Below are 26,522 nucleotides of genomic sequence, written 5' to 3' on the forward strand. Positions count from 1 at the left end.
TAACAAATAGTGTCATTAAACTAGAGTTTAGAAAATAACATGCAACTGATTTTCTTAGTTTCAACTGAGTAATCTCATTTTTTATTTTTAATTTTGTATTTTTTCCTTAGGTGATTAATTTCTTTGCTGCAGCGTGTCCATGACTTGTGAATATTCACAACTTGCAGTAGGTGGTAATAATCTGTTAGTAACAGTGGTTAATGCTTTCTTTTTTGCTGAATGGTTTATACCATTTCATCAGTTTAGTCATGTAGCAAACCAACTAAATCAAATTTTCAAGAGTCCTATCAAACCACAGAGGAAATTAAAGTGAAAAGCAAATTTTAGAATTATGTAAAAAAAAAAAAAAAATTAAAAAATGCAACTAAGACTGCAGAAGAATGAACAAGAAAAGTAATCAAATGAGGAATAAAAGTAGAAGCAAGTGAAGTCAATGTCTAGAGGGCAGTTTGCAGTCACAGGATGTACTCATCATTAAGAGGCATAGAAATGGGCTGGAATAAACTTCATAATGTTCAACCAAGGTCAACGAGTCCAAAGTCCAGCATCTGGGGTGAAATAACCCAATGTCCCAGCAGTGACTGAGGCTGTCAAGATGATAGGGGTGTCTAATTGCTGCCCTCAGATATCTAAGGGATGACTGCAGAGAAGGCAAATGGACTCTTCTCAGAATTGCAAAGGGAAAGCCCAAGAGGCAACAAACACAAATTTCAGCAGTTGATAGTCCAATGAGACACAGAGGAAGAAAATCACTGTGCAGGGACTCAATGCATAGTGTTTATCAAGTCTCCCACCTTGGAGGTATTCAGATCTTACTGGGCACAGCCTGATCTAACTTCAGTTAACCCTGTCTTGAGCAGGAGGTGGGACCAGATGCCTGTCATAGGTCTCTTCCAGCACAAACCATTCTGTTTCTGCAATTCCTGACTGATGGCAAGCAAGCACTGGTGCACTGATGAGTTCAGCTCCCCTCGTGTTGAAGGCTTATAAAATGAAAATGTGGAAACATGGGTCCTTATACTGTTTTATAACTAGCTCCTACTAGTACAGACTATAATATTTTGCAAAAAAATTAATGCAAGAACTCACTTTTAATTACTATTGACTCAGTGTTCAAGGCTTGCCTATTAATTATTGCTACCACGGCATTATTGCTAGATAAAACTCTTTAGCAAATGACTTCATTTGTAGGAGTCACAGCTCCAACTTGAGACTACCCATGCTAAATTGTGTCTTCGGCCAGACTGTAATCAATCTGTGTGAACTGTGAGTGGCCACAGTTTTTACTCCTCTGGGTTAATCTCTTCACCATTAGAGCATAAATTCAGAATTTAAAATGCAGTGGCATCTTTGGGTAATAGTGTTTGTCATTTATTAGTGATATATAGTGTCAATGATACAAATAGTGAAATTAGACAAAATATGACAGAGGCATCCAAAGTCCACCTGCACAAAATTCTTCGGATTTGTGATAAAAAATATTTGATTAGGAATAAGACAGGACTAAATTAGTGTTGTTTCAGACAGCATGGACAACTGCAATGACTTAACCTTGCCTGGCTGCCAGGTGCCCACTCAGATGATTTCGCAGTGCCCTCCTGGACAGAACAGGACAGAAATCATTTATAACCACCCCCAAGTGGTGCAGGGAAATGGGGACTGAGGGCTTGTGGTCAGTCCATAATAGCTCTCTGTCACTCCCTCCTGTTCACATTCTTACCCTGCTCCCTGTAATGGCACAACTCTGCTAGGTGTGGGAAAACCCAATACGTGTAGCTGAGCAAAGTGAATTATTTAGAGGCATCGTCAGTTGGTGTGATAGAGTCAGTATTCAGAAAGATGTAGAAAATTAAACCCCTTGAAATGAAGGATATTAAAACTATTGCTGAGAAAGCACAAAAAGTTACAAAGAACCTCCTCTGCCACAGTTCAGCAGTGCTCAGCACTACAAATATGATGTGGTCATAAGTATACATCTCTATCTACACACATTTGTATTCATATTTGTGTGTGTCTGTGATACACAATATCTACAAAAGCAATTCCTGCTCTATCCAGCATGATGACCCAGAGATCTCATCCATTTGCAAGATACAGACTCAGTTTGCTTTAGCTCTGTAGGGGCAGTATGATTAAGCTGCACTGAAGTTTGGTTTAAAAACTTTAAGTAAATAATTGTTTAATTTTAGTAAAGTGAAATATTACTATATTGCTTTCATTATGGTATGATATTGCACTAAATGGAGGATCCTATTGTCAGGCCAAGTCGTTGATTGTGGTTTAGTCCAATTATATCCAATCAGTTGTATGGCAATCCTTTCAAATACCACAGCTCTCAAAGACTGGACAGACAACACTATGTCATCCAAGAGTCTCATTTCAAGACTTTCTCATTTCTTCCCAATTTATATTATCTCCATTTCTGTCAATTAACAGATTAGATAGAGCTTCTCTCTTCCAAAGATTGACTCAGAATTTTCCCTTTCCTTTGACAGGCAGGAATATGGCTGGTGTGCTCAGATTCTCCACAAGGAAGAGTGTCATACCACAAATCTGGGTTTGGCATTCTGATTGAGAGTCAAAAAGAGTAACTCCCAGGGCACAAAACATAGAATCAGCATGACTTTACTTTTCTGAAGCTCCAAAATTTTGACAGATTAAATTTATAACCAAATTTATAAGCAAGTTTTACTGGTTGCTACACTGCCTGTTTAATTTACTCTTGCTCTACTAAGGCTGCAGCTCTGGCCATCCACAGTGCTTTAACTTTATCAAGGACTTGTATCCCATGGCACATTTATGCCTGGAAAGAAAATACAAAACAAGCATACATTTCATAATGTCTTCCCTGATTAGTTCTCCACTTCTGTGGCCAAAGAGCCATGCCTCACACAGATTAAATTTGTGCTGCTGAATTACTGTTCAGTGCTGAACACGTTTCTGAGCTATAGCACATTACGAAACAATTCATTCCCCAGAACTTCCTTTATAAATAAAATTACTTTAAAGGAAATTTTTAAGCAGAACGAGGAAAGATACAGCTTTCAGTGTTGTCCTTGTGATTGCCCCTTGTGAGGAATTAACAAAAGAGATTGTATAAGAAATGAATTTCGCATTAATATTTTATATGGTCATTTAAAAATATCAAATTACAAGAAAAAAGTGCAAATCCAGTGACTAACCTTGCATTCTGTGGGTTTGCTTGTTCTGCATGTGAGACATAATCTTCAGTGCTTCCCCTCTGAATGGATTTCTTTTCTCCTTATTTGCATATCCTGTGCATGATTATGACTGTTCAGAAATGTTGTAAAAACCTATGTCAGTGAAGTTTTATGGTGTAATTAATTTACAAGCATCTCCTATAAATATCTGTTCAGGTGGATTATTGCCCTCCTTTTCAGGCTGTGTCTTTTGTCAGTCCTTAATTCACAAAAGTTTTTGAGATAGAAATGAAGCAGAAAAACCCATCTGATAAGAAATATATTCCTCTTAATAGCTATGAGATTTTATTTGCTTCTCTGCATGCAATTTTTGTGTGTGTTTGTGTTGGACTGATTGTGCTTTCTTGGTTGGCAATCCAGGAGCTGGAACGAGGTAAGTAACCAACCTTTAGCTACAGACCTTTAGGAATTCCTTTGACTTTGAAGACAGTGCTCTTACAATCGTAATTGTATTTTTTATTTCATGCTATGCTTTTGATGCTGGGGGCAAGGGAAGTGGTGTTTTAGGGTTTATGTGTTCTTCTCCCCTGGAAATTCTTGTGAACAAAATAGGGAAAAAAACCCAAGCACTGAAATCATGCTCTGAAAAGATATATAAAATAATTTTCATGGTTAGGCTTTGGGAAAGGTCCCTGAGATGCAATCCAGCTATAAAGCTTTGGTTATCCCACCATATTAATCAACCAGTAAGTGCAATATAGAAAACGATGAAATTTTGCCTTTTTCTCCATGCCTGAGGTTTAAGTCAGAAGACAAATAATCCACTGAAAGACTAAAAGACTAATAATTTCCTAGAGTTTGTGGGGCTCATCTCTTGCAATCTATTAAATTTTTTATTAAAAATATATTTTTAATTCATTTATTGGTGTGAGAGAGCTCCTACATTAGACAGTCAGCTGACAGCCCATGTAAAGCTCAGGTAAATTCAGTCTTATTCTTTATTCAGTGCTTGGAATGTGATGGAAGAAGTTATTGATACTCAAAGCAAACTAAATTAAAATAACAATGTTTCTGAATTTCAAATGGAATTAAAATTTTGGTTAAGAAATCTTGTGGATATAAGTTAACTGGGAAGGACATACCTGGAGGACTGCATTCAGTTCAGGGCTCCAAAAATGTAGGGATATGGAGCTACTGGAAAGAGTCTCAAAGTGATTTTTGTTGTTGAAGAAATATTCTGCTCCATTGATGACTTTGCTGCTTTCATTAACCAAAAATCCATACTATTTCATTCTTTAAGACTAAATTTTCATGAAAACTAAACTTTCAGTGAATCTTATGTTAAAAAAATAAAAAACAAACACCAAAACCATTTTGTCAGAATATCATCTTTGTTCCTTCAGTTGCTATTGTTTTTATTTCCAGATTTTAAAAACTCTACCACCTACCAACCTTCTTATCTTCTTACCAGAATCTTATCACACCCCTGTAAAATAAAAAGGTGTATTATTGAATCTAGAGACAGACTTTAACTTACAAAAAACTTTGGTTTTAGATGATAAAGAGGCAAAAATTTATCCATGTACAAATATTATTATAAAATATTTTTAATCATAGTTGATAATTAAAGAAGGCTTTTGCTATTTAGAAATATTTTTAAACAGGTTTGCAGTTGTTTTAAAGACAAGCCTTTAGAGAAGCTCACAGCAGTCTGCTTTTACTAGTTGATATTAAATTGGTGTCATTATGCTGTGCCTTCCATCATAAATTGTTCATTGTGGTATTTGTTGCTTATCTGCTGTTATGATTGGGTTATTAAAATTATTAGAAATGTCTCTGCCCACACGAAGGTGCAAATGAGACCATATGCCAAAGTCAATAGCATAGGTTTTATTTAACAGTAAACAAGGGAGAGAAAAAAAAAGGGAATAAACAGGAAAGAGGGGATTAGGAGGGCAGAGTAAGGTGAAAACAGATTAAGTAGAAAATACCCATATTTAGTGGATCCCGATGGCATCATGTTGATCTTCTCCTTGGTGGTGAGGGTTTCTTGAAAACACAGAATCTAATATATGCTTGAGCCAGGTGGGAATGCCCAGGCTCCTGTTAGGAGGTGTCTTCAGGGAGGAGAGGGCTTTGGTGGTCAAAGATTCTTTATGCAGTTTTGCCATAATGGGCAAAACTCCTTCACAACAATGTTTAAGCCATGAACAACAACATTTCAGTATCTGACATCTGCTTTTGTCTTAAAACTTGCTTTGATATTATTGTCTTCAAACTGTTATAAACGCTAGGACAAATTTATTGCCAAATTCAATAGTTTGGTTTATTAACATCTAAATCACAAAATTTAGAATCAAATTATAACAATTTTAAACAATAAAAACAAAACAATACGAACCCCACGAACAGCAAACTTACTTGACTGAAGTTCTCCCGGGAAAAGTAGAGCCAAGGGTGACCCCAGAGACACAGGACCTGGCAGCCTTGTCTCTAGCTGGGTTCACAAACTTGCCCACTTAAAGACCCAACTTAAATACACTTAGTTTCCCCCTCGGCAACTTTCCTCCCATTGTTTCTCTAATCATCGACCATTAACTTTATTTACATTAATTCCCGAAAGGGTCCCCGGGCACATTCAAATGCTAATGTCCAGAGTTAGTCCTTGCTTTGAGTAACTGTCGTAGAGGTGTGTGATGACCGGTGTAAGTCCTCGCTGGCACGTCTTTGCTGGCACGTAGCGTTTGACCTGTTGCGAGTCCCAATGAGTTGAGCTGCACGTAGGCAGGGGCAAGTCGTTCTCACCTTCCATTTTTGGAACCCGGAAGATCAGGGAGGTGCTTTACAGAAATTCATACAATATATATCACAGTTCCCAATCTATAATTATTTATAAAACATGAATTAAATAACCATATTTCCCACAACTCCCCCATTTCTTTTCTTTTGTCAATAATTTTAATTCATGTTTTGTATTTAACTTAATTGTTTTCTTCTCTCGAGTTTCCCGTTCTTTGGAGAAACACTTGACCAGCGATTTTTGAACCATGTTTGCCTTTTCTGCTTTTCTTCTATCTTTCTAATTCCCATGTCCCTGACTGCCTTTGAGTGCCAGCTAGTTACTTGTGTCTTAACAGGGGTAACTTTTTGGAGGAGCCTTATGTCACACTCCCTAGAGTGATCCGCAGAGGCTTCTCTCTGTCTGGCTCAGCGTCTGTCGGGTTGCAACTGAACAACGGGGAAGTTTCTTCGCGACAGCAGGGGCTCTCTGCTCGGACCCTCGGGGTGGTTCGGACGGCACACCTCCTTTTTTAAAAATTCTCCACTGAGATTACTTTACTTGCTCTGCTACTCACGGCACTACATTAGTTCGACGGCACTCCGTGGCTAACACTTGGGCCTTTAGATCTAATTTTCCCTTTAACCCCTTTTCGTATATTGAATACCACCCGGGATAATTTGGTTCTATCAATCTTAAACGTGTGGCACAGTTTAAGAATCGCATAGTCAGAGTCTGTTTTTCTTCAGAACACCTGGGGCATAACTCTAGCGGCCCCCCCACCCCCACTTGCAGTGCACTACTCAAATTTCAAGACAATAATTGTATTTGAAATGGATATATGGATTGCAGGGGGGCATCTAGGTTCAGAGCAGCGCATGGATATTTCTTCTGCCATTTGTTTCTGATATCTTGGGGTTGGAGTTCTTTCTCTTTAAATTTTTGGAGCTCCGGATTTACCCTTCCTGATGTTCTAACACTTTCTTTCTGGTTACCCTTCCCTCTCTCAGTCCTCCTTGTCGGGTGGTTATTAAGTTTCCTTTGAGGCTCCTCTAGGCTGCAGCTTAATGTTTCCAGGGTGTTGGCATCTTCGGTGCAGCCGGACCCTCAGATCTCCGGGGGAAGAGATGACTTTCCATTCGGGGTTTTCCTTCGGGGCTGTTAGTTTCTTAACCCTGGAGGCGTGTGTCTAGCTTCTTTCAGCTGTTCGGATGGTTGTATCTGTAGTTAAAAGGACAAGAAAGGGTCCCTCCTAATGAGGGGTTAATGACACCGCTTTCTAAGCTCTGATCAGTACTTTACCTCCTGGTTGTATCTCATGAATATACATCGAAATCTTGCAACTTCTTCAGATTGAATTTACTTAATACAAAATTCTAAACTAGCCTAATACTACAAGAATATTGTATAAAGAGAATCTCTGTCATGTCTACTATTCAGAAAATCTGAATATTAGAACAAGTTATCTAATAGTACATTCACACCTTTACTATAAAAACAATTTTGTCCCTGGATCACTATGATTTTTACTTCACTATCTACTCAATGTACCATACTATCCAGAATTTTTCTCCTTTTTTGTACTGTTACAGGAAAAATCAGAAAGAAAATTTTACTTCTTATTAAACATACAAACAATTTTTTTTACATCCTACCAATACTTCTGACAGTGTCCACTGGATATATAGCGAGCAAACAATAAACACTAAGACTACTCTAAATCCCATAGTATTAACACAGGTTTTAGCTTTTTAAAGAAAAATTCAGTTTAAAAAATCATAGATGAGCACAAACAATTTGGGCTTATTTCAAGAATCAAACTCAGCACATTCAGAGTGATTTGGCATACAAACAAACATTTATAAAACCTAGTATCTTACAATGCTCGGTGACAACAGCAGTTTCTAGGACAATCAGCTGTTAAGGTTACACACATCTTCACTCAGTTTCTACAGCTTCAGTGTAATGAGTCTGCACTGCTGCTAATTAACTGAACTACAAATTTATATTCCAGACCCCTACTCAGCACATTCTCAGATACACACAGCCAAAAGAAGGACGCAACTTGAGTGAGACAATGAGACTACCTTGTCTTTATTTTCGATGTGCACCCTGCCATGGCTATTCTTACTCAGCTTCCAAGAAGCATCTGCCTTCACAACTGCTTCTCACTTTTGCTTCAGCCACCCCTAATGATCAGCAAAATTAACACAATTCTAGAAGCACTATCGGACTTTTCAGCTCTGCTGTTAGCTTGATGGCGACACTTCTTATTTTGGTTTGTAATTCTACTGCCTCGTAGCAATTGTGACTACACTCCTCAGATCCTCCCCAGGACCGAAACTGGGCGGGGTTTCAAGCAGCAGCAGTACGGAGTTCTAACTCCGGGGAATTTACCAGAATTGCCTTATATTTCAATAGCCGGGATTCAGTAAGCCATTTAAAACATACTCCACCGGTTTCCTGGCTCCTGCCCACTCCTGTGTAAGAACTCTATACGCCGTGTGATTGCTAACATCTACGAAAAGCTGGAACTCCCGGTTAATATACCGGGGCAGTTCCCATCAACTACTCGTGCAGATCTGTCTACAAACTATTTCTCACAGACAGGATCAGCTGCAGACCCCTATTTCAGCGTGGCAAGATACAATCTTGCAGCAGTAGCTGAAGTGACTTCTTCCTTTCATCAGAGAGCTAATTCAAACAGTCAGTGAGTAGTACAACTTAATAAAGGATAACTTTAAGCAAAATTTGTACAAATTAAGAGAAAAACTTAAGACTTTACCTATAATCTTGGGGGAGTATTTTAACAAGACAGAAAAAAACAAAGCACACTAAATAGAAGAAACTATTACAAAGAGCAGAACTTACTCTGTAATAAACCATACATTACTTAAATTCGGAACTTAAAACCCAGAAGTTTTCCAAAGCCAGGAGTCACTGTAAACATCAGGCCTCGGTAATCAGACAGCTTTATCTAGTACAATTATCAGAACATTAACACTACTGCTTTTTACTTCAGTCCAAAAAAACTTCACAAACTTAGCCTTTCTTAACAAACAAACTCGAGATAACTTGTGCCTAATTCTTAAAGTAAAGCTCCTGTATTTGCTATACATTCTTGCGTATTATTAAACTTAAATACACAAGCAAACACTGACTAAACTTAACACCGGTGACAAAATGCTGCCTCTCATACATCACTTACTCTCTACTAGAAAAACACAGGCACTAGGGCAACCTCAAGGTTCACATCCTCTAAATTGAGGAGCAAGTAAGAAGACATAATATCAAAGGGACAACACAAACTATCTAAAATTAAGAATCTCGGTTCTTAACTAGATAAAATACATACAGAATAGGAACTGCAAAGAATAAAGAAAAATCTTGTAACTACTAACACAGAGAATTATACCACTTTCCTAACTTAATACTAGAATCTTGACTCTAATTACTATTCTAACACTATTTCGACAGAAAGATTTAGTTTCTTGCCTCTCAACAGCTGCTTTAATTTGGACTTCACCGGCCACATGCTTCAACCTTTTGAAAGAAAAACTGAAACACACAAAACCCTTGCAGTACACTGTCTGCCAACACAAATGCTATATTCTTGCTCAAGCTGACAATCCGAATTTAAAATGTAGCAATTGTTTCAAACATAGACGAGCTACATCTACCATACTATCAACTTTTTGATTTGCACAAAATCTTCACATACAGTAGACAGACAACTAAAAGGAAGATATATTTTCAGCTTTTTAAGAACAAACACCTAGGTATTTCTTACGCATAAGTATAGCTCTCATTCTTGGTCTCTTCTCTCAATACTTTTATCTATTTTTGCTTCTTATTTCGCCTTACAGGGCGGTTTTCTGCCCCGGGCAGCCTTGTCTAATCACTTTAAAACTGCCGCTTTCCTTCGTCTCCCGGCAACTATGGACTGACTCGCCCTGCCGCTTGCGGGAAGGGGCGGGTTTCGTTCTATTCTCACGTTAGTGAAAAGAAAAAGAAAAAAAAACAACTCCGCCGATCTCGTCCAGGAGAAAAAAAACTCTTAAAGCAAAATACACAACTCTAGGGAGTCTCTAAAATGTATTCAGCTTGAAGTAAAAGATCTACTACTACTAAGGAAAAGAGTAGGCAAGATTCTTTTTAATCCCTTTTCTATCTTTTTCTCCTTTTGCAGACTCACGTGAATTTTCGCATTTTTAATTTGCACGCTTCCTAACACTACTAGTTATTCTCTAATGCATTCTAATTCACCTTTGGTAATTTCTGTTTTGCTCTACTGTCAAATTTCTTACGGGAATGCTTCTTTTCCCCCATTTTTCCTCCCGGGCTATTCTTGTTCTCACACCAACTGTCTTACCCCGAATCTCTCTCGGGCTCTTCAAGATCTCCTTCGGGGGTCCTGGTTTTAGCCAGGGCTCTAACTGGTATATACCTGTCTGGTTTATTCTTCCACCCTTCGTTTTCTTTACCCTTCTTCTCTTTTTCTCTATATTTTAGCGTCGGTGGCCGAGGTGCGGGGTCAGGACCAGAAACGGGGGCAGGATTCCCTCTCGGGAATCTCCTTGAACGGGAGGGAGGTTTCTGGAGTGGCCGCTGAGCTCGGGGCTCCGCATGGGTCTCGGATGGCAGTGTTAACTCTGCCCCTGAGAAGGCCGGGGAGGAGGAAGTGGTAGGGGTAGGGGCTGGCAGGACGGGGGCCACCGAGCCGTGAGAGAAGTTTATCTTGTAGTCCAGTTTATTCTGTGTTTCTCTTTCCTCAGAACACAGCTTTACTCGTACCTCATACCATAACAGAACATATGCCAATTCCTCAAATTCTCTCCTTTTCTTCTTCGCTACATGTTTTCACAGAGCTTTCCACGCCCATTCGTCAAAAGTACTAAACACAGGCCATATAATATTAGGTCTTATCTCTTTTCCTCCCCAAACATTCATACACAAATAAATCATCTGATCTTTAGATGCTCCTCTCCTAATTGGGCATTCTTGCCAACCTTGCAACAACTTTCTTAATGGACTTTTCTGAGGAATTTCAAGATTAGCCCTCGCTGAGGTTTCCTTTAAAGAATCTTCCCGATCTCTGCTGAGATCTGATCTCATACTCTCCGTGGCACAGAAGTTATGGGATACCAAAAATTAAATCCCGAGTTTCCGAACTCGATGCCGTTAACTTAATGATCTAGCGGATGACCGTTCCGTGGATGTTCGGTTAACGGCGGGGCTCTGTAACTGCCACCGAAAAAATTAAGCGACTCCCCTGGTCGCGGTCAAGAAGGCTTACTCGTCTCTGAACTCAAAAAGGGACGTCCTCTTTCCTTCAGGACCCCTGGTGACTTCTCCCACCCCGTCGGGTAGCACTCACACACGAAGCGAAATATCACACGTTCTAATCGCTTCCCCGTCGGTCGGCCGTGTCCCTCGCGGGAGCAGCGGAAACGCGACCTTAAGGTCTGCTCTCGCTTCGTGATAAATCACGTCTCATTCACACACACACTTACACACACATACACGTTCTCAAGCACTTGGTCACTTCTACTCAACTACGCTATACTTACGGTCTTTTTCCTGCGTGGATTCTTCGTGCACTTAGATTTTTACGAGTGAAACAATACCGCGGTTCCAGGGGAAAACCCCTGCTGAGTTCCCGAGCCCCCCCAAGCTAGCTTGTCTTAATGCCTAATCCTTTTGCTGTTGTGGGTTCTGGGTTCGTAAAGCCAGTTCGTTCTTCCGGACTTACCCGCTCTGCCAGGCCGCTTTTTACGGCGGGGCGCCCCCCGGTCAGAAGCAGGGATCTGTAGAATATTTAAAACTGGCCCCACGTTGGGCGCCAAAATTGTTATAAACGCCAGGACAAATTTATTGCCAAATTCAATAGTTTGGTTTATTAACATCCAAATCACAAAATTTAGAATCAAATTATAACAATTTCAAACAATAAAAACAAAACAATACGAACCCCACGAACAGCAAACTTACTTGACCGAAGTTCTCCCGGGAAAAGTAGAGCCAAGGGTGACCCCAGAGACACAGGACCTGGCAGCCTTGTCTCTAGCTGGGTTCACAAACTTGCCCACTTAAAGACCCAACTTAAATACACTTAGTTTCCCCCTCGGCAACTTTCCTCCCATTGTTTCTCTAATCATCGACCATTAACTTTATTTACATTAATTCCCGAAAGGGTCCCCGGGCACATTCAAATGCTAATGTCCAGAGTTAGTCCTTGCTTTGAGTAACTGTCGTAGAGGTGTGTGATGACCGGTGTAAGTCCTCGCTGGCACGTCTTTGCTGGCACGTAGCGTTTGACCTGTTGCGAGTCCCAATGAGTTGAGCTGCACGTAGGCAGGGGCAAGTCGTTCTCACCTTCCATTTTTGGAACCCGGAAGATCAGGGAGGTGCTTTACAGAAATTCATACAATATATATCACAGTTCCCAATCTATAATTATTTATAAAACATGAATTAAATAACCATATTTCCCACAAAACACAACCTAAAATACCACCAGTACTGCAACTGTGGTATTTTAGGTTGTGGTAAAGCAAAGCACATTTTCTGTCAATCAACTTTAATTCAGATATTTACTGAGAATTTCAGGTGTGTTACCCAATGAAGAAATATGTTTTTAATGTATAAGGAGTTGCTTTATGTATACCTCATGTCCTGCAGTGTATTAAAATCAAGACTAAATTTGCAGCAATGACCAGTTGTCCAACTTCTTTATAAATTCTCCCAAAATTTCATATATGTATTGGTGAGAAGGGTCAGGTCCAAAACAGTTTAACTACTCTGACACTGGATGTTTCCAGTGTTGTCATCAAAACTAGCTTACACATATAAAAAAGGGCACAGCACAAATATAGAAGGTGTGAGGGAGTAATTAATAATATTTTTATCCAGAACATGCAAAATACTCATAATTCACTTTTTGCCTTCCCATGTATCTCTGTCCCTTGTGTTAGACATAGCTGGGCATATCATTGTATCTTTTATGCACTCACAGTTCTGCTGGAAAACAACATCTAAAACAAAATCGAAAGTAATGAGAACTAAGGGCAAATAGTATTCATAAAAATATGATTACAGTTATAACTATTGTAAACATCAAAAAAGTCTGTTTTTTCTTTAAACTCAACACTAGGCAGAACATGTCTGATTGCAAAACAATTTAAAAACCCTAGAAGTTATTATATTGATCTGTGTGAAATAAAATCTAATGTAATATTTTTCATTTACTTCTATATAATAAAAACATCTTTATTTTTAATTATCTAGCTGAAGCAGATGTGAATACTCATGGCTATATGGGAATATTTAAAATAGTCTCTGGCACATCTTTCACTCCAACATTACAAAACAGTTCATCAGCTGATTTCAAAGTCCTTGCCTTTGATGTTGAAAAATTGGTAAGAACCTATCAGCTTATGGTTAATTCAAGGGTATTTGTAGGTACATTAATTCCCTAACATTAACTGTTGTTAGAAAAAGTTATTTAGTACTAAATTCATGATCATAGTGTGAGAATGTGTGTATTTTAATTGCTGTATTGTTTCAAGATTTCTCTTTTTCATATGGATACAAAATACCTTTCAAGAAAGTGATCTGAAATGCAGCTTATGATTAATTCAAGAGTATTTGTAGGTACATTAATTCCCTAACATTAACTGTTGTTAAGGGTTTTTTCTTTCTAAAAAATAGATATTTCATGTCCTAAGCCTAGTCAGAACTCAATATATTCCTTATTTGAGAAAATCAGTGAATCAGAAAAGAAATACTTTGCTTATGTAGTTTAGAAAAAGTTATTTTGTACTAAATCCACGATCATAATGTGAGAATGTGTGTATTTTTAATTACTGTATTGTTTCAAGATTTCTCTTTTTCATATAGATACAAAGTATCTTTCAAGAAAGTAATCTGAAATACGAATTTGAGAGATGTGAAATTTCCCAGTTCAAGTAGGTACAGGTTAATTTAACTTTGAAAATAAATGTCAGAAGTCTTCACTTAGATATTTCTCTTAGAAGAAGATAATTTCTCTTACCTTGATTTTCAAGACTTCCTTGGGAATTTCTTATCTTGTGCCTTTCACATCTTCCATCTTCCAAGTGCTGCTGTGCTCAGTTTGACCCCAGTGTCTTTCCTTGGGCAAATTTCCTTCTCAAGCTGATGTGACCAAACCAGCAAGGCTGAGCCCCAAGACCCACTCACAAAAATTCTATATTTTAAAGAACTGCTGGAGTATTTTTTGCCAAGGTGCTGTTTGCAGGGTTGCTGATCCTTTTGCCATCTGGAAGAAAATTCAGGTTAGAGATCTCCTGGCATAAGCCTGGAGGCTCAGGTACCCATCTGTTTATCCTCATTTTCAGTGTCCTGGGGTGTTGGTTGTCCTACTGAAGGCCAGCTGGCAAAAATGTCCAGGTTACACCAGCAGGTCTGTGGTGTTCATTACTTATGAAGGAATATTCTTAATATGGTCTTAATAAAGTCCTGATTCAGCAAAATACGTGTAACACTATCGCTTATTATTAAACAGTTCCAGGATGTGCATCCATTCTGTCCAAAAGATTATAATCCCAATAGGAACCCTGCAGTGTTGCCTGTGGTTTTCTATTTATTTTTTTTATTGTTGTTTTTTGTTTTACAGGAAATCTGAAGATGAGCATGACAGATTGACTGGGTAATCGTTTATAAAAAAATTACTTAAAATATGGGAAAGAGACAATGATGTTGCTAATGTGAACAATTCTTCTGTGGACTGTGAATAGATTATAAACAAAACAAAACAAAAAACCCAAACATTTTTAAAATTTGGATAAGGCCCTCTAAACAGGATGAAGCTTCAAGAGATATCTTTTCTCTAAAAACTGCCTTTAGCATTAGATGAAAAAAAAATACAGTCCCTGAAACTGTCAATTTAGAAAGAAAAATGGAAGTGTAAGAAAAGTAAGAAACTATCTGGAAAGGAGAAGATATAGGTTTGTGCTGAGTTTGCTTGTGTAAAACTGCTTGAACTGAAGTCAGATCCCATGTCATTACTAGAAACTCAAGAAAATCAAGTCTAATGACACACTGTGATAGCAAGAACAACACAGAGGACAAAAGATTAAGACTCTATCTGAACCCTGAGAAATTATTGGCCTAATTGGCTGTCTCACAGGTTATCCCTGAAAATTAAAGTACACAATACATGAAAACAGATCAATAGTTCTGTGCTAGCACATGTTCTTGTGATATCAATGTAAATACATAAAGTTGATGAGTATGCAGAGGAGTTTAGTTTATTTGAATAATTGCCCTTGGAAAAAAAAAAAACAACAAACAAACAACAAGGTATTGGGATATTTGCTGACCATGAATATCAATAAGTAATGGGAAGCAGATTTGAATTGAAGCAATCTTTTGATTGGAATAGTGTGGACATAACCCTAATTAGCTAGAAAGTGGAGTATGATCACTTTATGAAGGATTATATAATGTTAAGGCAATGGAGTACACAGGAGCAGGAATAGGCCACTTCCAAAGTGCTGTCATTGTGAAGGTAGATCCAGTCAGGAAATTTGGTTTCTGCACAAAGAAAGGGATATTTATCATCAAAAATTGGGCATTAAAGATGGAGACATCTCTGAGCAGTTTGCTCAAGACTGTCTTTGTCAATGCTGGTTTTTTTAGTTTTCTCACCTGGCCAATTTAGATGCCTTTTTTAGGAGAGTTATGACAAAGAACAGCTTGTCTTTTTCTGTCAGCCACAATGGGAATCTAGATATCTGCACTGTAAATAACTATGCTGGGCAAAACTCATTCCACTCCTGTATCTTGACACAACAATCACAGAAATCACAGAAAGTCTGATGTTTCTGAATGCTGGATCTGGCTTTCAATACATCAGTCAGCATTTGTCTTCACTTCTGCTTTGAATAACTTTGTCTCAGACATTACTTTCTCTCCATTTAAAAAGTCTTTACCCCTTCAGGCAGTCTGCTTGGTATTTCACCCTTGAAACGCTGCTGCTGCTGAGTCACAAGGACAGCAATAAAAGCTTTTGTTTGCTCAGCATGGCCCAGAGGTTATCAGAAATATGCAAGAAGGAGAGTTTTTCTACATATTGCAAACTACAAACACTGCTCAGCAAAACGAAAGGATAATCACTCCTTACAAAGAGCACCACTGAGTCAGTTGCAAATGGGTGGTTTAAGGATAAAAAAAGTTTACACCTGAATTTAAATAAAAGGAGAAAACCTTTATCTTTGGCAAGTCTCATACTTCAACATTATCCTACTCTAGCTACAAACATAAAACTTCATAATAGTGTCTAGAGAAGATGGGAGAGAACAGACAGAAAACACTCTGGATAAAAATCATAGAAGTTAAATGCAGTTTAACCACAATTTCTAAACAGCTCTAATTTCAGCCATCACTGTTTCCTTGTGAGAATCCAGGCAGTCACACAGCAGATCTGCAAAAATGCAGAATCCACAGAGGGTATTTGCTTTATAGAAATGGTCACTTTGTATTATATGTTGCCACATTAAAGTATTATACAATTTTCATAATACCTCAGGGTTAAGTGTCAACATTTTAGGGCTAAAAATAACAGACCTGTTGACCAACAGTAAAGCTGCTTCTTTGGTTTTCCTCAAGTTCAGGTCCATTATAGCAATTGAAATGAATGTTGTCTTTTTCTTCCCCAACAGTACAAGTAAGAGTAGCTAAAAATATAGAACAGTCTCTACAAGGTTCAAACTGACCTGATGATTAAGAAATGTTTTCTGATGTCATCTTTGCCAACCAATATTTAAAAAACAATTTGCCTTTTCCAGTGGACCCAGTGTTAGAATGAAACATTGTTGAGATGATAAGTATTACAGCAGATTTATTTCATCCACTTGAATAACTAATTAATTTCTCTGTTTTGTGTTGCTAGTGTGGTTGTGATCCTCACTCTTTATTTTACCCAGACGGTAACAGCTGAGAAAGTAAAAAATGAGCTGGTTTTGGGTGTCATTGCAAATAACCCTGATCCTACCAAGACTTTGAAAATTGATGTGAACAGCATACAAATCACAGGTAATGTCAGTAATTTTTCTGTTTGAGGTTTTTGAGGGGGTTTTGATTCTACAAATCCTTTAGAACTACAGGTAGCACGAATAAAAGCTTTGGCTCCCAAACAGCAACTGGATTGTTACTTTTTCTCTTGGATGCCCTCCTCCCCCATTGCATAACTTTCAGTAGCAGCTGAAAGAACAATTTACAATCTTTTCTACTGAAAGTATGAGCCAGCATTTTGTACATTCCCTGAGGAGGGAGTAAAGGGCAAAGCAGAGATTTCCCAGTGAAAACCACTCAGTTTCAAAAGCATAATATTTGTAATTCTTTAGCCCTCTAATTAAAGCAATTAAGCCTCAACTGTGTTGTTTCATAAGTAAATACAGTTGCAATTTTGTTCTGCTAAAGAATAAGGAAAGGGCTCAGACTTGCAGTGAGTAGAGGCTCATTTACTGAAAATGTGTCAGGAAGAAAATCAAACTGCTTTGAGAGAAGTGCACCCAGGGACCTGGCTCCATATTCCTGTAGAGCTCCAGATTTCTGCAGGTAAATAAAAGTGGGGGAAAAAAGAAACAGGACTTTAAGGAGTAGGTAATTACTAGAAAGCTTATCAAAGCCTAAATGGAAACCCTTCAAGATCAGTGGGAATCCCTTTTTTACCTGAATAAAGCTTCAAAACAGCCCTTCACTGAGGATGAGGTTAAAAAACAATCTGAATTCTTTGAAGTAGAAGTCAGTTAGCTGACATTTGAAAACCTGCTGGAGTTACTATTAAGTAGAAACTGAGGAGTGGGAATCTGGTGTGCCATGTCTCTTACTCAACACTAAAAGCTGCATTATTTGCTAAGTATTTCAAGTATTCAATGGCTAAATTCAGGGTCTGGGCGTATTTGGTCCTCTTTATTAGTTGTTTATTCCAAATTACCGCACAACACTGTGGAAATTTATTGCTCATTATACTTCAAAAGTGCCACCAAAAAAATAATGAAAAGCCTCTTAAAAGGTTCATCCATTGGTGAACTTTGAAGTAGACAAACTTCTGCTGTGGATCATTAAAATGCCTCTTTTCACATGAGATATCACCTGTCCATTCCACCAGCAGTGCTTCAATAAAATAGTTGAAACTAGTTAACAATCACAATCATATGTGGCACTTGTGCATTGTGTCTATTAATACGTTTTGCCAGAGACATTCCTGTTTCAGAGAGGGAGAGAGCTGCCACACAGGTGTGACTTGCTTGAAACGAGTTTTTAAGCAAGCAACTAAAAGTAACTCTTTTTCTTGTAAACTATCCCAGATTAATTTTAACTCATTCATCTCCTCTAAATACTGCTCTCTAAGGCAGCTCTGAAAATCTCTATAGACAAAAAGCCTCAAGAGAGAGATTACCCAGGTGAAGACATTCTGTATGCAATACAATCAATAGGGATTGAGGACTGAAAGGAACTGCAGTGGCTTTGAAACCTCATAACCTCAACTCATTTTTGGGATCTTTCCTCCTTGGGAAGCTCATGGAGTTAGAGAAAGGATTGGGAAGAGGATGAGGCAAAAGGAGGGAAGCAGGATACTGACAGTGATTCAATGGGAAATAGTCACAGCTGATTTCTTTTAAATCTTTGTTTCTGTCATCTAAAACTGGACACTGTGCTATAAAAGAAGCTTATAATGAACTTGCTTTCTTCCAGTAGCTGCTGAAAATCCTACTACAACGATGCCTTTAACCTCGTCAGGTCAGTATCTTTCACAAAACAGGCACTAGTTTTTATTACCAATACAAGATGAAGGAAAATAAGATTTGCTGTTCAGCTCACACAGCTTAGTAAAGCTGCCTTGGCTGTAGCTGGGGTTTGACTGCCAGGGTCCATTCAGGGATAATTAGCTGCTTTCACCATTTCTGACTATTTGAGAAAGCAGTGAGTGATCTAAGCCTGTACAAAATCTGTAGGTGCTTAATAAGGGTATCAAACCAAAAGCTGAGTCTCAATTAACCAGCTGAGCTGCAAGCTGAAGTTTCTGCTGATTTAGGGAGGTAGATCAGGCTAGGGAGTCCTGCTCTCATGTTGTGGTTATTGATTTACTAAGCAATGTTGACAGATAGATTTTCCTTCCACTATCCCTGGAAGTTTTACAATGATAAGACATGAAAAAGGCAAAACTCTTTGATCTCACAAACCTGCCAAAAGTCAGCCAGAGAGATAAACAATACAGCACTTTATAGCACTAGGTGCTGGTAGTCACAACTGCATGCAAATTGTCACACATAAACTCTCCAGGGCAGGGTACCACACCAGAAACTAAACAATTGCCCCTATAAATATGGGAGACCAGTATTTATTGATATTCTAATTACAGCCATAGTAATGAAAGAGTTATTGTTAGTCTGGTTACAGGTCTACTAATGTGTACAGTCCAAAGTGTGCAAGTACTATAGACTATTCCCAAAGATACAGCTTAAACTGCTGGCATTCAGTTTTGTCCCCTATCTGTCCCTTCCTCTGGCATGCTATCTTAATGCTCCCCTTGTCCTAAGGTTAGTGTTGTTAATCATCCTCCAGCAAAAATCTGGAGCTCGAGGGAGGTTCCTAAGGAAAGGGGAAGGGAGTTGGTAATTGTCAGCACCCGAGGCTGGAATGGCAACCATATTCCTGCTGTGATTTTTTTCTCCCTTGGCCTTGGGTCTGCTTGAGGCCATTTTTGTATTTTTGTTAGTATTTTCTACTTCCTTGTTCTTTCTGTTTCAGTCCAAATGTCACGATATACCCATGTACCACACCGGGCACATTTACACCTGCTGGGTGCAGGATTATGATTCTACTGACCCTAAAAACATCCTTTACCTGTTACTTTAGTGAGATTTTCTAGTCGTGCTTATATCACTGCTGCTTCTGTCGCTGTCCTGTGTTTTTCTTTGGGGATTTTGCTGTCAACATGTGCATGCCCTTTTGGGAATGTCTGCAGCAACCACAACTTTTCAACAGCCTTCAAGATGTAGCTCCCTGATAATTGTTCTCTTAGAACAGTTTGCTCCTGCATGCATCTATGTTTTAGGTCTTGGAACATTTAATTCCTTCTAAATTGGTTATCCAGTAGTAAAAGTATATGTATATATAACAACAGACATGTTGGTGTGTGTATGTGTGTATATATATATATATATATATATATATATATATATATATAAGGTGTATGGGGGTGTATAACTCTTTGAAAACCTGTGATGGTAGGAATTAGGCTTTTTTCCTCTGCTGTAAGTCCATCTATTCCTTGCTCTTCTCCCTCTCTCTGCCAAAGAAACCGTGTCCTTAAATTTGCTGACAGAATGCACTATAACCAGAATGATCTAGTTTAGCTTAATAGTTTGTAAATAAGCATGTTTTGATTAAAAATTGGTGGGAAATCCTCCTGCAAGTTTGTGCACTAGGTCTGGGAAAGCAGGAATATCTAACAAAAGTGAGTTGGTGATGGCCAGTGGTCAGCAGCTTCTGACCATAAAACTTACAGATGACAAACTCTAGAGAAAGCTTTACTGCCTCTCCCACTTGACTCCTTCAGGCCCTTCATCTTATACACTGAGGTACAGGATCCAGTACCTGCAGTGACATGGGCATTTTATTTCAGATGAAGACATCATCATCCTACTCACATATTTGAGTCTTAATTTAGAAAGTAAAAATAGTAAACAAGGATGCTAAAGCAGATTCAAAGAGGAAAAGAAAAAAGACTGGGAGCTGGAAATGCCAGCTGCATCCTCAGTGAAGTGGAACTTCTTTTGGAGCAATCGTAAATGCACATTCCATTTTTCCAGAATGTTTTGCAGTTTACAATCATTAATGCAATTCTACTTATTTATCTGGGCATTTGTTCATGTGTAAATATTTACACACAGGTATGTATACATACACCTGTATGTAAATAGGCAAATACTGGATAGGTTTGAGGCTCCTAATTGATTTGTAGAGCAATGTTATTTGTCAGAAAATGTACATTTACCTTTTAGTTCTAATGCTGAAATTGTCATAACTTTTCTTGTTTCAGCAGATCCTACAACTTTAATTACAAGTTCCCCAACACCAACTTCAGGTCAGAACTTTTACAGGGGAAGACAAGAAAGCATAGCTCCTATTTTAGTGGGGGCAAGGTGGAAGGAGGAAATAAACCTTTTGAAGCTATTGAAACACTTGGGTTTCACATAATTTTTTCTTATGCTTATTGTGACACTGAGCTTCTGGACCAAGCCACTCAATCGGGCACTATTGTATAATCACCTGAAGTGTGGGAAGCAAATAATGCAGATATAAAAGCAGATTAACCGCTGCTTAAGTCTGCCCAAGCAACCACAGAGGTTCTCCCAGAGAGCAAGAAGCAGAGTTCTAACCTTGGGCTGGGTTTGTCCAGGTTCAGGACTACTCACCACAAGCAAGTCCTCAACAGCAGTGGGTGAGTAACTCTGTGTGTGGAGGAGCAGGGAGGTTACACTGAATAATCTGAGAAGGAAAAATTTCACTGCTCATGTACAGCTTCTCCCCACAGCACTCAATCCTTGTATTTCATTCCTGAAAATCCAGGATTTGCAGGTTTGCCTTAGACCAAGGAGACCTCTTTAAAGTGAAGGAACTTCTAAGAGTGTGCATGCTACAAAAATGTGTTGGTGCATGTGTTATGCATTTTGATGCACACATTCACACTAATACTGGCTGCTCTTCTTTTTTTATATACATTATTTCTTTAATTTGTGATAAAAATAAAATAAGCAAACTTATAGCAAAGTATGACTTCCAATGGACAGAAAGCTGAAGATGTTTGAATCTTTGAAAACATTCTCCAGCCTTCTTACATGGTGAAATATATATGATATCTACAAGAAATCTAATGTGTTCAATCTTATGTGTTTACTGCCCTTATTTAATTGAATATAGCACTTACAGCACAATTTAGGGTAATTTGCCATTTAAAAGAGAAGTCAGAAGGTTTTAGTAGGAAAAGTTGATTTCTTTCAGTCCAGGAGGTGGCAGTGCTGTTTAGTTTTCCGAGTTGAATAGAGAATTGATCATGTTGTATGTAAACAATGATTTCTTGCCTGCTGGGCTTGTGCAAAATCTCTTCCTGGGTTATTGGCTGGAATTTTTGCTCTGGGTCTAGAATGCACAATTTTGTCTCTGCTCATCTGTGGAAATTCATTCACTGGCCCTATGTCACCTTCTACACTTGACTGGAGTATGTTTGTATATTTTAATTTCCAGTTGGATGCAAAATGGAAAATCCTTTGGCTTTGTAAATTTGCATTGCAAACACTGAGAGTTTTTTGTAAAGCGCTTTGAAATGCTACAATACATCCCTACCAATGTCAGTCTGGGACACATAACACAAAACCATGCTTAATCTGATTACAGAACTAACAACTTAATGAAAAAAAAATGAAAAAGATGAAATTTTACAGAATTATTTTTCCTACTTGCATCAGAAATGTTGACCTTTTTCTGTAAGGATTCATTGAAGTACAGACAGGGAACTGTGTGAATAATTATATAGAATTTAAAGCAATTTTAAAAACTTTGATGTTAGTACTTCTCCAAAGACTGTTTCAGCTACATGTTCCTGTTCACTTTAATAGGACCTACTTGAATTCTACAGATGTCTAAGACCAAAACCCTCTGAAGACTAAAAGATTTTGTTTGCAGTAGATGAATATTTATGCTCTAGGAAAAGACTATTAGTAAGACCTACAATTTCAAGGATCTGTCCATGTATTCTTCTAACAGAAAATTTGCTCTTAAATTATACATTTAATTTGTAAATCTGAAAAGAATATGTTTTTTGATAATCCTGGTCTTTCAGAGTCTAGTCTTAAAGTCTTTTTTTTAGGATATGCTGGTTCAGATTCCTTAGCATCATGAGGTGCAACAGTGTGAAATTAAATTGTATTTCCCTAAACCCAGAGATTTTTCACTGGTTTTTTTTAATCAAAGTACAGTTTTCTCACATTATATGAGCATAAGAAATTGGAAAATGTCATTTATTACATTGCATAAAGTAGTTTATTTGTGTAAAGGGGGAAAAATGAATTCACAGCCTTATTTCAAGTTTAGTTTCAAAAAATATTTCACTCTGAGGACTTTCTCCATTCTGTGCCAAATTTATCTTTTTAGTATGTGATATTTCATTCCAGGCTTCTAAAAATGGGTTTTGTAAAGCACAATAGAGTGGTTGATTTGATTTGTGTTAAAGCAACCAGTCAATTTTCCTTTGTAGTGAGGCTGCATTACTGCTGTGCTGTTATTGCTCTCATCTTTATTATTCCAGCTGAGTGTTTGCCACCTGCTGAACTCTGTGCTGATGGTGTAACCTGCATTAGCCAAGATTTCTTTTGTGATGGAGTCCTGAACTGCCCAGATGGTTCAGATGAATCTGAAAAAAGATGTGGTAAGAATGTAAACTGTAAATCAGTCTTTTTAGTCACGCTTAACACTGTCAGTAGTTTGTAAATAGTTTATGGGCAATAAACTGCACAATGAAGTCCAAATAAATTCTACTAAAAATAATAATAAGAGTGATTTTTATAATCTTTGTCTTGCAAAAGGAAACAATGTTCTGTAAAATTCTCACTAATGAAGAGTATACTGAATAAATAATGAAATATTAGAGCTTTTCTGTTTTAATATAAAGTTATAGAATTTGTTGCTAACTATAGAAATATAAATAACATAAATACTGTGTAAATCACACAATAATCTAGAAATTTAATAAGAAGATTTGCATCAGTGATACCAAACAATGTTCAGAGCAGATGGCCTCCCCAGGTCTCATTCAGCCTCAGCCTGTCTGTGATTTTATGAAACTCTGGACCTGAAACCCCACTGGAGTTTAGGATAAAAGGTTTTTATCCTGCAGTGCCAGTCAGTTTGTTTGCCTTTGTTTTACATTCTAGTAGTGTGTCCATTTCTGGGCCCCTCACCACAAGAAGGACATTGAGGGGCTCGAGAGGGTCCAGAGAAAGGCAACAGAATTGGAGAACAAGCCTTGTGAGGAGCTGGGAGCTCAGTATGGAGAAAAGGAGGCTCAGGGGGAAACTTCTCACTGTGCAAGTCCCTGACGGGGGGTAGAGCCAGTGCAGGTGGGGCTCTTTTCCCAGGGAACAAGGGACAGGACAAGAGGAAATGGCCTCAAGCTGTACCAGGAGATATTCAGGCTGGACAGCAGGAAGGATTTCCTCTCAGAAATGCTTGTCCAGCATTGGAATGGGCTGCCCAGGGAGGAGATGTGGTCACCATCCTTGGAGGTGTTCGAGAAACGAGTGAACACAGTCTGGTTGACAAGGTGGGGATCCAGCAAAGGCTGAATTCAGTGACCTTGGAGGCCTTTACTAACCAAAGTGATTCTACTTTATGATTCCATCTGATTTCCTGGTTTCCCCAAGAAAAGTTTTGTACCAAGGGGTTTGATTACAGTGCTCCTTACCGAGCTGGTCTGCAGTTCTGCAGGGGAGGCATGCAGCTGAACATTTTGGGGAAAACCTCCATCAAAATTCTTTAGTAGTATATCGTCTGAAGCACATCAAAATGTCTACCTATCGTAACAGCTGCATTTAGCTAGATCATAACAATTATTGGCTCTGAGTTGGTCCTTCTACAGCTGAGGAAATCAGAAGGTCCTAAGGTTCAGCTAGAGCTTAGTTTCATGGAAAGCATTAAGTAATATAACTTTTATTTTTGATACAGTTATCTTATTGGTATATTTGGGGTTTTCTGGGTGGGTGTTTTTTTGTTGTTGTTGTGTTTTGTTGTTTGTTGGGTTTTTTTAGGTATTGCTAAATAAGGAAAATGTAGCCCTTTATAGTCATAAAGTAATATTATACATCTCATAAAATGAATGATTTTTCCTTGCCATCATAGAATCACAGAATGACCTGGGTTGGAAGAGACCTTAAAGACCATCTTGTTCCTACCCCCTAGGGACACCTAGGGACACCTTCCACTAGACCAGGCTGCTCAGCCTGGCCTTGACCACTTCCAGGGGTGGGACATCCATACAGTCTCTGAGCAACCTCTTCCAGAAGTTTTTCCTAATCTCTGATCTAAACCTATTCTCTGTCAGTTTGAATTCATTTCCTCCTGTCCTGTCACTCCAGGCCCTTGTAAATAGACCATCTCCATCTCTCTTGTAGGGTCCCTTCAGATAAAAGACAAAATTTTGTCACCCCAAACCCTTCTTTTCTCCAAGGTGAATAATCCCAATTCTCTCAGCCTTTCCCCATAGCAGAAGAGCTCCATCCCTCTGATCAATTTGGTGGCCTCCTCTGGGCTCACTCCATCAGGTCAACATCCTAATTAGGTCTGAATTTACAAGTTTAATCCACATTTTATTGAAGCTATTACATTCATACCTGTTATATATGAAAGAATTTAATTGATATCATATATTGGTAGATACAAAAATAAGCTCAAATAGTTGAAGTCAAAGCTGTGTAGACATGTCTCAGCTGTGCCTTGGAGGTCACACAGTGGTTTAAGTTATGAATTGTGCTTGAGTAGAGCTTTTCACTGAGGCATAGACTCTTATGCACATGGCTTTTGGATGGGATTTGCACATCTCCCCCAAATCTCTACCAAATATAATTTGTGAATGTTTTCCCCTTTGTAACTGAGGATGCTGTTCTTAGTTTCAGCACAACTGAGCTGAAAATCTCAGGAATGTGCATACTTAATAAAAGTAGTAAATAAAATAAATAAGTACAAATAATAACTATAATAATAAAAGCAAAAAAAAATTGAATATGAATAAGAGTAAAAATAGACAGGGTCTTAGGGAAAACAGCTGTAGTTGCAGTCCAGAGAGCTGGATGATTTGGCCCTGTTCATCTTCACTGCTGCCTGGTATTTCCAGGCAATTAGGTCAGTAACCACTAGTACACCAGTTTTGCCTCCTAACCTTATAGAAGTACAGCTCTGGCTGGAGGACAAATTGTTGATCCATGTTTCTTATATTGCATTTTCAGTCTTTTCTATCCAAACCCTCAGATTTTTCTCTAATTTTGTGTATTTAAGTTTCTTAGCAGATTTTATGAAACCAGTAGAATGAGGGGGAGGAAGCTAGATGCAGCTCTGGGATACCTGCCAGTTTTCCTACCTCTTTAATGTTTCACTTTTGTCCTATTCATAGAGAAACTTAATATGATCATATGAAAGCTAAAATTGTTTAGATTTTCAGTTCTTCAGAGTTTCACAGTGAGATTTATGAACAATTCATAATTCATGCTACAAGTTCTCCTGCATACAAAACTGTTGCTCTCCTCTAAAAAACTTGGTTTGTTTTTCATCTTGATTGTTATTCCCTCTAGTACTTCTGATTTCATAATGTCAATGGTTTAAAAATATAGGATTAAAAAGTGATTTTAATCTTCTCTTTCCTGCGTTAAAGAGAATTCAGTAAAATCTCAGATTCTCAGAAGAGATTCAGGCAACAGAACACCCTTTTTTTTTTGTTTATTTTATTGATTAAAATTATCTTGAAATGTTTCTTTCTGGCTCTG

General features: G+C 38.2%; 1 protein-coding gene across 1 annotated transcript in view; it reads left to right on the forward strand.

The window, feature by feature from the left end:
• The first annotated feature begins 3,449 nt into the window (after positions 1-3,449).
• The window catches only part of TMPRSS15 (transmembrane serine protease 15), a 59,344-nt gene continuing 36,271 nt past the window's right edge, over positions 3,450-26,522 (forward strand). Inside the window, 8 exon segments of the mRNA XM_063393421.1 lie at positions 3,450-3,594; positions 13,228-13,358; positions 13,840-13,907; positions 14,597-14,629; positions 16,874-17,016; positions 18,682-18,730; positions 21,339-21,433; positions 23,297-23,416. Coding sequence (XP_063249491.1) covers positions 3,450-3,594; positions 13,228-13,358; positions 13,840-13,907; positions 14,597-14,629; positions 16,874-17,016; positions 18,682-18,730; positions 21,339-21,433; positions 23,297-23,416 — 784 coding nt within the window.

This window comes from Prinia subflava, chromosome 3, assembly GCF_021018805.1.
Source record: "Prinia subflava isolate CZ2003 ecotype Zambia chromosome 3, Cam_Psub_1.2, whole genome shotgun sequence".
In the NCBI taxonomy this organism is placed as follows: Eukaryota; Metazoa; Chordata; class Aves; order Passeriformes; family Cisticolidae; genus Prinia; species Prinia subflava.